Raw genomic sequence first — 19,140 nt, 5'->3', positions numbered from 1 at the left:
TATTTGAATCAATTGGCAAATGGTTAATTGTATTTAATTTATTTAATAACTCTATTTGACAATTAGAATTTTTATTTTGTCTTTAAGTTCGTTAATTAAATCATCTTTTTGTTTAAACATATAGAAAAATAATTTGGAATTAAACTTGCCGGTATTTAATAAATCCTCAATGGCATCATAAAAGTCGTTATCCAGTATGTCACAGCTTTCGCACTTAAAGTCATTAACGTCAACATTTTCCTCAACATTTTCACATTTGAAGTGTAGGGTAGATTGACACAAACAACACACCTTTTACAAATTTTCTATTGCATTTACCATATTTTTGATTTAAATTTTGCGAGAGCTCTGACAATGTGTGCGTGCCAGAGGTCGCCATCTTGGATAACCCGATAATAAATTTGTTAAGCCCAAAATTATCTTCAATCTTATTATGTAAATTAAAAAAATAGAGCGTCGTTTAGGGAAAAAATTACCTTTCAAATGATGTGCCACTCGACCACACTTGCTATTTAAAAAAAAGTGGGGGTAGTACGGGGGCAGTAGGGGTTACATTTAAGGGCATGAATTTTGCATGAAATATCGTCCCCCTTTCATTAAAAATTGACGTGTTTTTTTTTAATTTCAAAGAAGCTCTTGGTTTCTGAGTTTCTGAGCGGGTCAAATTTTCGTTGGAACAGACTGTCTAAGCAAAAAATGTCGCAAAAATAAGCAAAGTTTTTATGAAATAAGCAAGATTCAAGAAAAAAAACCTGTAAGTAATCGTGGAAATAATGATATAAATATGGATAAAGAAAATTAACATTAAAGTACATTAAATATAATTAAAAGTATGTAATGTAAAATAAATGTTTTAAAATCGAATCCTATATCCTTCTGTTATGTTACCCATGGATATCACAAACTTATGCTTAGTGATGGGTTTGCTTATAGATCAATCAGCAACCCTTGACAACCATCAGACGCATGCGCAGTTAGCAGTTACCGTTGGTAGACTACGAACGCGTATGTTTCTGATGGTTGGCAAGGGTTGCTGATTGTTCTATGAACAAACCTATCAGTAAGCATAAGTTTGTGATATCCATGGGTAGTAAATAACAGAAGGAGGCAGGATTTGATTTTTAAAATATTTATTTTAGACTCAAAACATAGTCATACCTTAAACGAAACGAATACATATACCTTAAACGATAAATGTATATTATCATTACAAGTTGATACTAATTACAAAAATAAATACACACTTAAAAGACCAATACATAATTACTCATGATGAAGAAGTACAATATAAATAAAAATGAATAGGTAACCATTTTCATATTGCTGCAACACGAAGCCAAAGCCGTCTTATATTTCAGTTCATTTAGAGAGCGCAACAAGCACTCTGACGAAACAGTTTCAAAGCTCATTAGTTTTTCATCAGAGAATGCATATGTTACTATCTTCGGACCATGTAGCTGTAACACCTGTACATGCAATGGGTTCTTCTTATTCTCTGTTGCTGTGGGATACTCAGCTGCAAATAAGGTGGCTGCAGACTTCACTATTACCGGCCATTCACATACAATGTGAATTTGCTATGCCATCAGAACTTACTATCAGCCCAACCAGGCATCTAGTGGTTTAGCATAATTAGCTTTTTGGGAACGCTTCACAAAAAAAATATTTTAGCTTTTTGAGAATCCTTCAACTACAAAAATTTATTTTTATGAGAGTATTTGCGTTCTTTACAATGATTGAGAATATTTTATTTAAAATCAGATATTCATATAATATAATTTTAGAACAAACAATCATGACTGTTTATTATTCTCTGTTCTATCATAGCAATTACATGCCTTGTCTGGTTTCATACAGATATGTAAACGTAATTGAATCTAATATTTAGAACCAATTTATCCAAAAGACACTAATACTGTTATCCATATATTTCTTAATAGTGAATAAATAAAATAAAGGCATACCTTTTCAACAATAATTTAGAAATAATTAACAATTTTTACTCCAACTTTCAAAACAAATCCAGCTATAAAATATGTATGTGCCTGGAGGCTTTTGTATGCTTTCATCTGCTGCTTAGAGTAGTAAATGTGAGACTCCAACCAGATATCTATAATATTAATTGGTGGAATGCACCTTACTGTAAAATCCAATTCTGATGACTGAATTGTATATGGATCTAAATCCTCAATTATTCTCAGCTTCAATAAATATCTAAAACAATAAAAGAAATAATGTTATTGCGTGCAGAATTCATCATTATTGGTCAGGCAAAAATGAACAGTACCTACATAAAAATTGTTTCGCCTACCTTTCTCCAACATCTGGAGTTTCCTTATAATCATTTCCTTAAATAATCACTTTGCTTGTGGTAAAGTTTATAAAGTTCACAAATAACAAAAAATAAAATAACAAACAAAAGTTTTAAAAAACACACAAAAAGCAGCAAAGAAATCCAAATGAATACAAAATAGAAAAAATACAACGATTAGCAATGAAAAGTAGATACAAACATAACCTTTGTAACTTTGTATGCCAACCAGAAGTCACGTGGTTTGGATTGCCTAATGTAGTGTTGCCCAAATGCAAGACCAAGACGAGACTTAGACAGTCTTGGTCTTGGTCTTGCGCCAGTACACCTGGCCTTGGTCTTGGTCTTGGTATTGCGCTCCCGGTCTTGGTCTTGGTCTTGGTCTTGCAGCATGAGTCTTGCAAGTCTCGCAGTTGCCCATTAGCCTATTGCATATCTTAGAACAACGTAACAAAGAGGTACATTTTAAGCTTGAATATCATAGCCATAGTAAAGACTACCCAAATTAATATATATCGAAAAAACTGACAGCGGGTGGGGTTTGAACCTACGATTTAAGTGATCTCTGCCTATGTTCTAACTAACTAAAGTTAAAACTACCTCTTAAAACCCACAAAATTTCATTTGCATAGCTCAACCGGTTTTAGAGCAATAAATAAATCGTCAGTTTGTAAGAAAAATTTCAACCCCCCTATTTAGTACACAAAGCATTTATAAAGTAAACGTTTATGAAGAAAACTGTCATTACTTTTTCGTGCAGAAAAACCCATTAAAGTTTGCCATATTTATGTAAAAACATTCTGTATTGATGAAAAACATGGCTAGTTAAAAAAGTACCTTTTGCAGTTACCTAGTAACTTTTGCATTATCCAATATAAGTTAATGAATAAAAAAACATAATGTTAAGAAAATATGAGGCTATAGTTGGGCTTTAATTTCAGTATGACATTGTAGGCTAGAATAATAAGTTAGTATAATGCTACAATATTCCACAGAGTGAGAAAAAACAAAGTTTGATTGGTACACCCGGTATACACTGACAATAATTGACCTGTCTAGCAGCAATATCTATTATTACTGCGATATTGATAAAGAATAAGAAAAATATTTAAAAAAAATCACTTAAATTTGACAACAGGTTTAGGAAATTTGAGATATTAATAATGACCGCGTTAATTTCTTGGAAAAGTAATCGTTAAAATAATATTTTGGTATTATGTTTACACGATATCCGGCATTACCTCTATACTTTTGTCTGGTATATGATACTTGCAAATAATAGCCGCGCTGTTTCGGCACATTTTGTTTAGCCGAGTGACCTCATAACACAGGACACATCAGTATACATTATTATAGTAAGACTATTATGTATTGCTTCATAAATAATACAATACATAATAATTCTGCTGACTGTGCAGCAGAAACAATACATAATAGTCTTACTATAATAATGTATACTGATAAGATTTCTGGTTAGATTCCTAGAAAACTAATAATGAAAAAAATTATTTATGTAAATTTATATAAGTGCTAAGGTGACATATTTTTAAAAAGTTTGGATACGATATTCGATATTATTGTATAGGTCTGGAATCCGCGTATGAAAAAAGTTGATTAATAGCAAGCCGAAAATTTTTTAATAGCTTAAGGGTGTCTAGTCGGACAAACATTGATATACCTATGGGAATACTGGAACAGGGGAAGTTTTAATTGTGGAACAGGTTAAAAATTTGGAACGGTCAGACCACGAAAACGTCACATGTATTTTGCCCGACAGAAGTTCCGTTACCCTTTCATTAAAATCTCATGCAAAAATGAGACCGCTATTTATCACCTATCATAATTCCTGTCATTTGACAAATTCTACGTGTTCCACTCATTATAATTCCCATTTGGTGATAAATAGCAGTCTGATTTTTGCATGAGAGTTTAATGAAAGGGTAACAAATCAATTGGAAGTTCTGTCGGACAAAATGCATGTGACGTTTTCGTGGTCTGACCGTTCCAAATTTTAACCTGTTCCACAATTAAAACTTCCCCTGTTCCAGTGTTCCTATATATCAAAGTTTGTCCGACTAGACACCCTTAAGCTATTAACAAATTTTCAGCTTGCTATTAATCAACTTTTTTTTCATACGCGGGATCCAGACCTAGTAGGCGTCGCAACGCAGGAATGTTGTGTTATATGAATATGATTAGAAGACGACTATTCTCAAAACCAAGACAATTAATTACAGAACAAAGAAATCGGCTGCTGAGAAAGATTGTACTAAAAAATTTTATTTTTACATTATAATAATGAACTCTGAGTACATGTCAAATGTGGCGAGTGTTCTTTTAATAGATGTTTTGATTCGCTATGTATGTTTATGGTATTGTTCGTAAAGTCCAATTTTTAAAATTGTTGTTACAATTTTTGTTTTGTTTCTCATAGAGTATCTAAGAATATAGCCGAACTTATATACTCCCTAAAACGACCCTCAGTTCTAACTGCAAGACGCAAGAGTCTCGCAGACTTAGTCTTGTTCTTGCTCAAGTCTTGCACGGTAAGTCTTGGTCTTGGTCTTGGTCTTGCTAAAATTAGGCGGTCTTGGTCTTGGTGTTGGTCTTGGTCTTGCGAAAACGCAAGAACAAGACCAAGACTGCAAGACCAAGACCAATTTTGGGAAACACTAGCCTAATGAGTAAAATGGCAATTGTCATTCTAGGTTAGTATTTTCCGACATTGTCTAGTTAACATTTTGTTTTATATTTATTTACTTTTTCCTTAAAATATTTTTTCTACAACCGTTTTAAAAATGCAATTTTTAGCACTCCATACGAGCGTTAAAAATGCTATTTTAAGGCACTAGTGCTTTAAAAATTTTAAGGCATTGCAGTTCATATTGACCGTATAGGCAATTTTGATGTAATGTCAAAAAAATATAAAAATGAAATATCAGTCAAGTTCAAGTAAAAGTTTTTGTAGATATTATCCTGTAATTATGTTTGTAGAAAAAATATTGTATGATATGCGTGTTAAAAAGTACATTTTTAAGGCACTCATGTGAATTGCAGAACTCGCTATCGCTCATTCTGCAAACTTTCACATGCGTGACTTAAACGTGTACTTTTAACACTTATATCATAAATAACTATTTTCTACGACCGTTTAATAATATGCTCATTATTCGCTGTTTTTGAATAGATAATATCACTCATTACTTTACCCGTGGGTAATGGTTCATTACTCACGGGCTGAAGTTACTCACGGGTCATTACTCACGGGTTGAAGTTAGATTCAAGTGGTGCGTGGCACTTTTAATATACCTATTAGAAAATAAAATTTCTTAAACTTGTTTATTTAATAAAATAGTCATTGTAATTTATATCAACAATTAAATTCGAAAAATAAAATTAAAGGATTTTTAACTGTAACAATGGGTTAGTATATTTTTTACCTTTAAATTTTAACATTTGACATTTTGATATTGACGTTATTCAAAGGTAAATATAAACAATCGCTATTAATTCCGTAAAAGGGCTTACGGATATGAAATTTATATCAATGAATTATGTTTTACTTACTGCTGATTGTACAATAAATTTTTATTGAGAGCACACGTTCCTTTTCGTATAATTGCCTTAAAATATGTCTTATTTTTAAAAGCCAAATCCATTCCATGACACTTATGTCAACTGTCTGCTTCATTGTTTCGTAAGCTCAAAGACATAGAGGTATATATTGACATAGAGAGAGTGTCATTCAAAGCGAAGTGACGACACCATCTTTTTTCTTTCGATTAGTGCTGTTTCACTCTTACGCATATTAAGCTGCGACAGTTGTCCTCCTCTTCCGTGCCTGTACTCACACCTTAATGTCATCTTAGTTTCTCGGTACAATGTGCTAGAAAGAGATAGCGCAAGCCAGTCGAAGAGATCTTGTCGTCAGGACGCGCGGAGTGAAGGCTCACTCTATGTTAATATATACCTCTATGCTCAAAGAGGGCAATTCCAACAGTGTTGCCATAGTTATATAAAATACGTTTTCTTATGAAAAATAAAATTTTTCGATTTTGAATAATGTTAGTAGTTGATAATTATACTTTCTACTAACACAGATAAAAAAGGTCGTAGAAAAAGTATAGTATTCTACTTGCATGTAATGGCTATTACTCACTCTGATGAATTACGACACTCGCCTACGGCTCGTGTCGCAAATTTCATCATCGTGAGTAATAGCCATCATTACATGCTCGTTGAATAATGTACTATTAAATATTAATATTCTGGCAAATATATATATATATATATATATATATATATATATATATATATATATATATGAATATAAATAAATATTAAATTATATTCTAGCAACTGTCAGATTTAACTAAAATGGCATGCAATGATTCGCGACATTTTTAAAATCCTACATCAAAATTAATTACGCACTGAAAGTAGGGTATGGTTTGACCTTTATTATTCCTATATTTTATTCAAATATAAAATTAAATACTTTTATTCCAGATCCAAAAATACGGACAACAGACGAAAGTACTTTAATCGAACACTTGGAATTTTGTACAAGATACAAATTTGCTGTTAGCGTGGGCGATGAACACAAAATCAATCCAAACAACATCCGAACCGTTGTTACCTATTTGGATCGTAAGGCGCCGCCACAAAATCTGCAGGTTGATTTTGAACCAAGAGATACGCCATGTTTACTTATCAAATGGTCGGCGGCTTGTGTAAATATTGGACAAGCCATTGGATACGTTGTAAGTTTCTCTTTAAGATGCGCGCTTTTATAAAATAAATCTAGAGCATACAGAAGTAAAACAGCAAATAAAACGGATTTTTAGGGTGTATTGTGTTAGATGTTGGAGTTTAAATAATAAATGTTAAATTAAATACGCATCTACGGCTGGCAGGTAGTTTGGAAAACAAGCTGGGTTTTTTACACAAAAAGTAGAAAACCGATAAAAAAAGGTAATTATTATATAGTCGATTCGTTAATCTGAGACACAACTGTCTACACTACAATCACAATAAAAATACACTAGAAATAAACAAGCACTAGGAGCACTCCCAAATCATGATTTGGGAGTGCTCCTCGAACATCCAACGTGTCGTGGTTTGTTTATTTCTATAATAATAGTTTATAAGTATAGTATAGTTTATATAGTATAATAATAGGTGTTTCATTAATAGTTGACCATATAGTAACTGGAGAAACCTTAGCACAAAATACGAAGATTTAACCTAAAACACTTAAATAAAATGTGGTTCTTTATTGAGTTACAGGGTGTTTTATACAGGGTGTCTGCGTAACTTTGCACCATAGTGGAAACTTTTTTAATATCAATTTTACGAAAAAAAGTCATTCTTTATAAAGTGCTCTGCATAGTCTAAAACCTAAGATGCAATCATCAGATATCAAATTTTGTCAACAGTATACGAGGTATGCCAAAAAATATTAATTTCGCTCAAGAGTAAACTATCTTTGTACTTAAAATATCAAAAAATTTTATTATGAAAAGTTATTTTTAATTAAAAACCATATTCAAATGTGCAATAACAGCCTTCTACGTGAAAAAAAAATTTCTGCGATTTTCCTAAATTACCGATTCCGAACATCATTTTTATTTATTAGACATGTAATAACCCTTTTATTAATAATTTTAGGAAAAAACTTATTCTTCATAAAAATCTGGGCATGGTCTAAACCTCAAGATAAAACCATCAGTTTTCCAAGTTTGTTAATTTTATACGAGGTGTGTCAAATAATATGAATTTAGAAAGAATATAGAAAGAATTCTTTCTAAATTCATATTATTTGATACACCTCGTATAAAATTAACAAACTTGGATAACTGATGGTTGCATCTGGAGGTTTAGACCATGCACAGATTTTTATAAAGAATACCTTTTTTCCTAAAATTATTAATAAAAGAGTTATTACAGGTCAAATAAATAAAAATGATGTTCGGAATCAGTAATTTAGGAAAATCTCAGAAATTTTTTTTCTTGTAGATGGCTGTTATTGCATATTTGAATATGGTTTTTAATTAAAAATAACTTTTCATAATATTTTTTTTTGATATTTTAAAATATAAAGGTAGTTTGCTCTTGAGCGAAATTAATATTTTTTGACATACCTCGTATACTGTTGACAAAATTTGATATCTGAGGATTGCACCTTAGGTTTTAGACTATGCAGAACACTTTATAAAGAATGACTTTTTCTCGTAAAATTGATATTAAAAAAGTTTCCCATATGGTGCAAAGTTACGCAGACACCCTGTATAAAAATTTAAAAATTATTTTTGTTGAGTATTTTAAAACTATTTGACGTATCCTTTTCACACTTGACATGAATGAATGAATGACAAATTATGATAAACAAACGTATCTAGCTACTACCAGAGGCGTACGACTGGGGATAGAAAATGGTTGACCCTTCTCAAATTCTACGCCACTGGAGGAAATAATATTTTAGTGCCATTTTTAGATTCTCCAATACTTTCTACGTAAATAATATACTCCTCATTGGTAACGATAAAGTCATTAGTTTTCGAGATATTTGAAGTTAAATATGAAACGGCACAGTTATTTTGACTAATTTATGATATGATTCATATGATTAAAATTTAAAAATTATTTGTACCCAGTACTTTAAAACTATTTGGCGTATCCTTATCATACTTGACAGAAAGTGTAGGTACTGTACACACTAATAAATTAAGATAAATAAACGTTTCTAGCTACTACCAGAGGCGTACGACAGGGGATAGTGTCTGGTTGATCCTTCCCAAATTTTATGCCACTGACAAAATTGCTATTTTAGTGTAACTTTTTAATTTTTCAATATTTTTTATGTAAATAATATACTCTTCATTCATAACGATAAAATGACTAGTTTTCGAGATATTAGAAATTAAAAATGACGCGACACAATATATTAATCAAAATAACCGTGTCGTTTCATTTTTAACTTCAAAGATCTCGAAAACTAATGATTTTATCGTTACGAATGAAGAGTATATTATTTTCATAGAAAGTATTGGAGAATACAAAAATTTAACTAGAATAGCAATTCCAGCAGTGGCGTAGAATTTGAAAAGGGTCAACCATTCGCTTTCTCCCGTCGTACGCCTCTGGTAATAGACAGAAACGTTTGTTTAACCTAATTTAGTAGTTTGTACAGTACTTATACTTCCTACCAAATATAAAAATAATACGTCGAATAATTTTAAAACGCTGAGCAAAAATAATTTTTAAATTTTTAGATAAAATACCCTGTAACTCCGTAAGGAACCACATTTTATTTAACTGTTTTAGGTTCAATCTTCGTATTTGTGCTAAGGTTTCTACAGTTACTATAAGTACAATTATTAATGAAACGCCCTGTATAGTGCATTTAATTGTGATTGTAGTGTAGACAGTTGTGTCTCAGATTACCGAATCGACTATATCAAATTTGCGGCACATCTTACGATATAGCTGTTCTATCTTTTCTGCTCTGAACTCAGTAATTTCGAAATATGTTCAATTAGCAGCTCAATATTTAAAGCCAAATGTGCCATTGTCAACGATTTCGTTATATTTCCTTAAATTTCTCTAACATCTTCAGACTACAATAGTGTTACAAACTGGTGAAATTGTATAATTTACAGAATAAGATAAAAAACTTACTTGTGTGAGGTTGCGGCAAAAAGTATCTGAAAAAACGTCTCTACACTCAAAATGTCAGTTGTGTTGAACAGAAAATAGTGGACTGAATTTCTGCGTGTATTTCTGCGTGTTCTTTAAAATCATAACCATCCAGATTAACTAAATGTATGTGGCGGTATAATAAAATTTATAAAAGCATATAACGACAAAAATTATTAAAATATTCGTATTAGGACGAAACACATTACAAAGTTGTCACTTAGAAGAGCAATATTATAGGAGTGAATGAAATACCTCAAGGTAATGAAGGCCTATCAGTTATCAGATAGATCAATGGCAGTTTTTATTTAAATTGTTTTGATATCCTGCTATCCATTCTGTTGATATCCTCTCTGACCTGATCTTCTAATCTCCACTTTGGTCTCCCTCTAAGTCGTGAATATGTAGATATTCATTTTAATATTTTCTTTAGTAATGTATCTATCCCGTATTAGTGCATGTTCAAGCCATTCCTTGTTAGATATTTTTGTCAAATAATTCTTCCAATGATCTTTCTTAATAATAGGTCTGATTGTTGTTTTATATTATACTTTCAGTTTGGTGTTTTTGCTGATATGTCTGTCTTTTAGTAGATTTTGATATCTCCAATGCGCTCTACTGTCCACTTTTGCCTTTTCATTTATCTATGGGCTTCTGTCATTACATCTTTTCTTCAGTTTTAGTCGTCGAAATTTCTAGTTTTTGTTGATTCCAGTTTTTTTATGGCAACTTCCTGAACTATGTTAAAAAGTATTGTAGACATACTGTCACTTTCTCGAAATAATATTCCTAGTTGATAGTTTCTGTATTTCTCTTGTCTGTTATAGCTTATGCTACATAGTTGTCCATTGCTATTTTCACGAATCTAATCAGTTTTGCTGTTATATTAATGTTTTCTGAAACTCTATTAATATGGACCATTCCACGAACATACGCCTGTTTTGGATTATTTCGACAACGAATATTTTACTGTGCAACATAAGAAGTACGAAATTAAATAACGCTAATAATTATTCCAATAAACAACAATGTAATTTGCATTTTACTTCCGTTCTTCTTATTTTGCAGAGTAAAATATTCGTTGTCGAAGTAATTCAAAACAGGCGTATGTTCGTGGAATAAGGTATAGTCCAGGGTAATAAGGTTTTTTCCATGACACTTGAACAGCCAGGGTACTGAAGCGTTTTTTCGACAGGTAACACCTATAAGAGAACATTGTAACTATTTTCTGCGTAGGATCTGGCGGCCATTTTTATTTATAAACAATTAAGTGTCAAAAATGGCATTTTTCACTTTTTTTTTCAAATCAATGGAAAACAGGGAATTTTATGGTTTTTTTAGTACAAATTACTTCGAGATTATGGAAGAAGCTTTAAAATGACGTATTACAAAGTTTGATATACTCATTTATTGTTAATATAATTGCGAAAAATGTCGGAATTGCGAAAATAATTATTTTCGCCATAACTGTCGTAACAATTAGTGTACACAGTGTACAGCTTTGAAATTTTTGTCAAATAAGGGTTCTTTGGGGTGCTTAATATGTGATAAAAATTTCAAAGCTATTCATTAAATTGTTTAAATTTTGTTCAAATTGTTTTTCCCATAGAGCATTTTTTTGCAATAACATAAGTCAGAAGAAAATGGCGTTAAAACCATTCCACAGGTGTCAAATCAAAGAGCATGAGCTACGTTTTCAACTTGGTGTAAAAAAAGGGAATACAAAATGCATTTATTAGTAATAAATAATTATGCAAAAGTGTCGTAAATCTTTTCTTATAAACATTTTATTTTGTTATATTAGAAATTATACATATTTAATACAATTTTTTATCAATTATGATATAGATAAAATTACTAGGTAGTTGTGCACTTAAAACAGGGTAAAAAAGTTATTTTTTTTGGAAAAAGTTTTTCAAAAAGTTTATAAAGAAAATTTACGATACTTTTTCATAATTATTTATTACTAATAAATGCATCTTCATTCACTTTTTTAAACCATGTTGAAAATGTAGCTCATGCTCTTTCATTTGACACCTGTGGAATGATTCTAAGATCATTTTTTTCTGACTTATGTTATTGCAAAAAAAAATGCTCTCTGGGATAAAAAATTTGAATAAAATTTAAACAATTGAATGAATCGCTTTGAAATTTTTATCACATATTAAGCACCAAAGAACCCTTGTTTGACAAAAATTTCAAAGCTGTTTACTAATTTTTACAACAGTTATTAAGAAAATATTTTTTTTGCAATTCCGAACTTTTTCCCAATTATATTAACAATAAATGAGTATATCAAACTTTGTAATACGTCATTTTAAAGCTTTTTCCGTAATCTCGAAGATATATTTGTACTAAAAAAATCATAAGTTTCACTGTTCTCCGTTGATTTGAAAAAAAGAGGGGAAAATGCCATTTTTTGAAATTTAATTGTTTATAAATAAAAATGGCCGCCAAATCCTACGCAGGAAATAGTTACAATTTGTTCCTATAGTTATTACTTGTCGAAAAAACACTTCAGTACCCTGGCTGCTGAAGTGTCACGAACAGGGTATATTTTTGTCTTATTACCCTGGCCTATACCTACCTGGGTCGAAAGCGCCGCGCCGCGCCGCCTCAAAATCTGCATGTTGATTTTGAACCAAAAGATACGCCATATTCACTTATTAAATGGTCGGCGTGTAACAAGAAAGAAGAAGAATTTCTGTTGGAGTGAATACAAAGAGAGTGATAAACTCCAACAGATGTAGGGAAAAGAAGATTTACTTAATGTAGCCAATGGAACAAAAATGGATGGCTTCTACGTTGAAGAAGCCGAAGTAACTAAAATACTACTTTGCAGTAGTACTTGTATGGAAAGATACAAAGACAAAGAGTATAGATTTGATATAGAAAGGGAGATGAAAAATTTATGAATAGATAGATGTAACTTGAATGGCTAGCTAAATATGCAACAGAATGGCCACTTGACACTCAAGGAAGGATTCGGCCAATTTGCACGCCTATTTTGCAAGACAGTAAATTAAAGGAAATGACAATGATGGCTAGAAAAGGAGATATTAAGATAATGTTCAGAAAATAGATAGAGTAAATATAATAATATAATACAAATAGAATAAATTTTGGGCGCCAGAAGGGGGCTAACTAGGTTAACACGCTTCCAGGTATTCTACGCTGCTATAGAGCATATTAAATTTGAAGTACAATTATGTTAAATGTATAAATATAAAGGAGTCATAAGAAAAAAATATTCACAATAAATGTATATTTATTAAATATAACTACTAGATTTTCACAATCTCCGAGTTAAAACAAGTGACTAATGTGTGACTCTAACATGACTAGTGAAAATATTTTACAGAATTACTGTAAAAAGATAATGTAATAATAACCTTAATGAGGTTAGAAATTTTAAATAAGAGTACCTCTAATACAGAAAGTATAACTACACCTAGGTCAGTACGAAACCTTCACCAATTAACAATTGTACGTGTATAATATGTACACCTTAATTTAATACTACCTGATACTATAAATACAATATTTAAATAACTCAATGTGAGTTGGACAGGCACAAGCCTTTACCTAATAAATAAACCAACGGTTGGATATGACAGATCTTTTTCTAACTCGAGGTTTATAATAATTATATTTAACAAGTGAAACCAAACTCTATTCTGAGGGAATAGAGTCCAGAATTTTATTCGAATTTAATAAGCATTTAATAAGTTAATGTTAAAGAAATGTAGAAATTGAAACTTTAATAATATGTGAAGTTAAGTTAAAGCATACTAAAAAAATTAAATAAGTTTGAATAGATATATAAAAGGGAAACCAGCATACATATAATCAAAATAAGTGTACCGACAACTATTATTGTAGGAGAAAATATCTGAGCTCAGAGATTTTTACCTGGGAGATTATGCATTTTTGGGGAACGCTATCAATTAAATGTTATGTTGTTAAAATAAAATATGAAGAAAGAAACAAAATTTGTGTGCAATTAAATTATAACAATGTATAGGATTACTAAACGTCCTCAATATCACAAAAAAAAAACAGTCTGTCTTTAGTAAGAGCGCATCAAATGTCCTTAAACAAACCCTTTTTACATAATCTTCTGAGCTGATGTAATGAGCACCCAGGGGTGCTAACTCTCGCTTGCAGCTGTCCTGCTGGAGGTATAGGAAGACTAGTGGAAAGCAGCTGGAGGTACTCAAAAGGAAAAAACAAACTGGAAATGATCCAGGCTGGTTGCCTTGGGACCGTTTCTCGAGGAGTGGTCTGTCCTTGGTGGTGTTAGGTGGTTTTTAAGATTTCATAGTAGGTGCGGGGCGGAACTCATTGTAGATATGCACTAAAATTATTCAAATTCACACTGTTCACTGATGCTGGATGACTTCAATATAATATTTATTTTAATAAATCTGGAACTTAGAATTATAGGTAAATAACTTAGCTCAACGACCCCGCACACTACTCAAACCGACTCCTCGATAGCAATCGCGCGTTCAACGGCCCAAGATCCTTGTTGCAATTCTCTACTAATCATTAGCTGTCAGCGTGGGGAAACCAATGTTGCCACGTTTAAATGTGACATCAGCAAGCATTTAAAAATTCTGTGATGGGTTTACGTTGTATTTTAATGAACATTGAAAGAAAATAATGAAATAATATTTTCAATAATTAAATAATATCTTCCCATCAATAATTGATTCTATAAGGGGCGGAACGTCACATTCCCCTTCAACTACGAAAAAAAAAAGATTTAATTTAAAAAAAAAATTTCCCAAAATATTAAACTAAAGTGGTGGTAGTGTATCATTTCCCGTTGATTCGCAAGATTACAAATAATCACAAACTAGGGATCAAGGGAAAGCAGGATGGTCACTACAGCAAATAACATGAATTGCAAAAGATGACCCGAAGTCCTATTAAAAGTGACTGAGGTTTTGCTTAAACGCCAAACAACCTAAATTTATAATGACAAATAAGTGTCGAATTGCCACTAAATCCAAAGTTGAAATATCCATGGACATCAGATTTATAAGCGTATATCCAAGGACGAACAACCAGGCAAAAGTGTGAGCCAATTGGTTCCATAATGCAAGTAAATATACTAAAGTAACACCCATGAAAACAATAACTAAATTAAGTGAAGAATCGAACACTCAATCCAAAATTGAAATAGCAATGGACACCAGATTCGTAATAGCATATTCAGAGAAAAACAATCAGGAATATTTATGGAACAATTCTCCCCAGTACCAAATAATACAAATAGTAAACATACCAAAGGAATCCAAAACACATTAACCAAAATAAATGTGGAATCGGACATTCAATCCAAAGTCGGACTATCAATGGACACAAGATTCACAAAATCATATCCAAAGAAGAACGACCAGAAAGATTCATGGACCAATTCACATCAATACTAAATCATATAAATGAATTAAGTTTACGTACACCCACATCCGGTAATACGAGCCTATGCAACCAAATAAACAAAATAAGTGAGGAATCGGACACTTAATCCAAAATCGGACTATCAATGGACACCAGATTTATAAGAGCATATCCAAAGGAGAACGATCAGGAAGATGTATGGACCAATTCTCACTAATACTAAATAAACTAAATTAGCTCTACATATACCCTCATCCGGTAATATGAGCCTATTCAAACTAAATAATAAAAATAAATGGTGAACTTATAAGTTCTATGACTCCATGATAGAAAAAAAAATATGACGAGAACGAGCTACCAATTTTAAATAAAACTGCAGATTCATGCATTCTCTCATACATAGAACTATCAGGGAAATATTCCTGAATCTAAGCAACAGCCGATGCCTAAGGAAAGAAGTGGGAATATAAAAAAACAATCATTTGTCCAAGCAGGTTGAGAACTAAAATGCATGACTCTAGGGATAATCGAAGCATAAATACACTGTTAACTAAGAGACATAAAATAAGCGAAATAAACTTCCCTATCATCATGTGGAAATGTACCTGGAATGTTTGGACTTATTACACAAGAATGGTTAGGAAATGTTGCGCACCATTTCCCGACCAGAAATATTATCATGCATCAACATCTGCCTGCTCTGCCATGAAAAACATAGATTACGAAATCTGATAGCAATGGCCAACTGCTGAACTTCGAACCCACGTATTCACCAACTTTGAGCATTAACAGACTAGTTTATAAGAAAAAATATGAAAGACTCAAGAATTCATATAGGTATACATTAAAATTCCAAACTAATTCCAGAATCATACTGTGGAGGAAATAAGGATCCGAATTATTATTAAGTATTTAAGATAACTGTGACAAATGTCAATAGAGTAACCCAATAACAAATTAACAACCACATCTTTCCAATATGGCAAATCCAATAACATGATATCAAACAATATAAAAAAAATAATAAGTACGTAATCAAATATCCAAAATATAACACATAATCTAAGATATAGTAGTGTAACATAGTTCCATCTATATTAAGCAAGAATACTTGTATGAGCCCACATATCCAAATATCTAAATATATAATAATCAACAGCCCTTTTATTATAAGAGGTTGAGTACACAAAACTAAAAGTACAAGTGGGGATTATCAACTTGGTAATACTACTGGCTGGATTAGTACTTGAGAATATTTGTCCATAATGATTAAAATGCAATTCATAATACAAAAAAAAAATGATAAACTCATACAAGCGGTATTACACAAGAATTCGGTACCTAATAACTAATAAGTGAGAAGTCATCAAACCATGCCGAAGGATAAAAATTGTGCTGTGGTCCTGCACTATCTGGTGATTAAAAATGTAAACTAAAATACTATACCATAATAAAACGAGCTAAAGGCAAACACAGGAAGATATTAGCTTAAACAACCCTGTTAAGTTAATCTTCTTCCGATGAAGTTGAAAAATCAACATCGTCCATGGTATTGTCAGGCAGTAAATCCTTTACATGAAATTGACCAATTCGTTTATTAGTCGAATTGTCCTTTAGTTCATAAATCAAAGGAGATATTACCCTTAACCCTATGTACATGGGACATATTTCTGGCAAAATTTTGCAGAAATGGTATCACCCTTACTGGATTTGACAGAATTGCGCTTTAAGACTCGATCACCAACAAAGAATCGCAGATCTCGTTTCTTCAAATTATAGTGCTGCTGGTTCTTTAGGTAAGAAGTTTTTAACTTCTTCCTAATGTCTGCGAAAATATGAGGTAACGTCTGGAGATCATCTAAGCGATGAAGTTTCTCAGATATTTGAGGAAGGTTTTCGGAATTGTCTGAAATTACTCCAAAATAATCACCTGATAACGCAACATTCCTACCAAAATTCAGATATGCTGGGGAGCACTGGGTAACTTCATGGACAGAAGTTCTTATGGCCTGAGCTATGGAATGGATATATTGATCCCAAGCTCGGTCATCTGGATATGTATAGGACCTTAGAGCTGTGACAATACTGCGATTTACTCTCTCAGTATGATTTGCTTGTGGATGGTAAGCAGCATTATATAAGGTCTTCTGAACCTTATATTTAGCGAAAAGATTTTTAAAGGCCTTTGATACAAACTGAGGACCATTGTCACATGACACAATTTGGGGAACACCATACACCAAAAAGACTTGTTCCTCCAAATATTTCAAAATTGCTGGAGTTCTGGCCTGACGAAGAAGACAAACTAAAGGAAATTTAGTGAAATAATCCACAACTACCAGGCAATAAGTATTACCCTTGTAGCTCCGAGGATACGGTCCAATGAGATCCATTGAGATCATCTGCCAGGGAAAATTGATGTTCCTGAAGGAACCCATAAGTCCAGCTTGTGGTAGGTTACTTGTTTTACAAGTAGCACAAATCATGCATTTAGAAATATACCTTTTAATAGACTTCCGCATGCCAGGTCAATAATATAAATCGGCAATACGGTGATATGTTTATAAAACCCAAAATGACCAGCTGTAACTACATCATGAAACATTTGCAAAATATTTTCCCTATTTGGCGTAGGTACAACTATTTTCCACTCCGACATGTTGGATACGGACTCTATCGGACTAAAGGTGTGTCTGTACAGAAAATTATTCTCTACCTTAAAATCAGGATATTTTTGTGGGTCTTGAGTAACACTATCAATCATATTCTGATACCACGCATCAGGAGTTAAAGAAGACAGATCTAGGACATTAATATCGTGAACACGTGAAATATCATCTGCAACCACGACCCCGTTTGCCTTTCTATGGACAATCTTATAGCCAGTTTGCATATCCAACGAGAAAGTCTCTGAGAAGGGTTTTTCATACTATGAAGCCATACCAAGGAACTATGGTCAGTAATTATAGTGAAATTACGACTTTCCAGATAATAATCAAACGCTTCTAACCCATGGATGATAGCTAAGAGTTCTTTCTCTGTAGTTGAAATCTTTCAACTGAAATAATACGCCTCCAGAAACGGTATTAGAGCAATCTGTCATCAGATAAAAATGCTCATCAAAATTAGGTGACATCATGACCGGAGCGCTCGTTAAAGCATCTTTATCACGCCTAAAAGCTTCGTCAGCCTCAGGAGTCCAAGTAATGGTCTGTCCCTTTTTCCTGTTCTTCAAAAGATCAGTAAGAGGTGACAACAAGGTAGAGTAGGACGGTACAAACCGGCGATAATAGCCACACATTCTCAATATCCTACGGACTTGGGTGGTGGTCTTAGGTATAGGAAAATTTTTAATAGCAACTATTTTCTCAGGATCAGTCCTTAGACCCTGGTTATCCACAACATAACCCAAGAACTTAAGACTAGGACGACAAAACTGACATTTATCCAAATTGATCGTTAGATTAGCTTCCTTATGACGTAAAAATAACTTATCTAAAATTTCCATATGAAGGGAAAAATCAGGAGTGACCACCAAAATATCGTCCAAATAATAGAAAACATAGGGCTCTAACTGTGGACCAATGACTAAGTCCATCAGACGACACATTGTCTGAGGAGCAGAAACAAGACCGAAAGGTATGGTGACAAACTGGAATAATCCTTTACCACTGACAGCAAAAGCAGTACTTTCTTGCACTCCAAAAAACGTCTCCACAACC

The 19,140-nt window shown here is 32.4% G+C and overlaps 1 protein-coding gene across 1 annotated transcript in view; it reads left to right on the top strand.

The window, feature by feature from the left end:
• Window positions 1-19,140, top strand: part of LOC114337879 (uncharacterized) — a 214,308-nt gene that overhangs the window by 97,304 nt on the left and 97,864 nt on the right. Inside the window, exon 3 of the mRNA XM_050648609.1 lies at window positions 6,821-7,074. Within this exon, the coding sequence (XP_050504566.1) occupies window positions 6,821-7,074 (254 nt within the window). The remainder of the gene's footprint in view (window positions 1-6,820; window positions 7,075-19,140) is intronic.

The sequence above is a fragment of the Diabrotica virgifera genome, chromosome 4 (assembly GCF_917563875.1).
Source record: "Diabrotica virgifera virgifera chromosome 4, PGI_DIABVI_V3a".
Classification (NCBI taxonomy): Eukaryota; Metazoa; Arthropoda; class Insecta; order Coleoptera; family Chrysomelidae; genus Diabrotica; species Diabrotica virgifera.
This window is presented reverse-complemented; position numbering and strand designations above follow the sequence as displayed.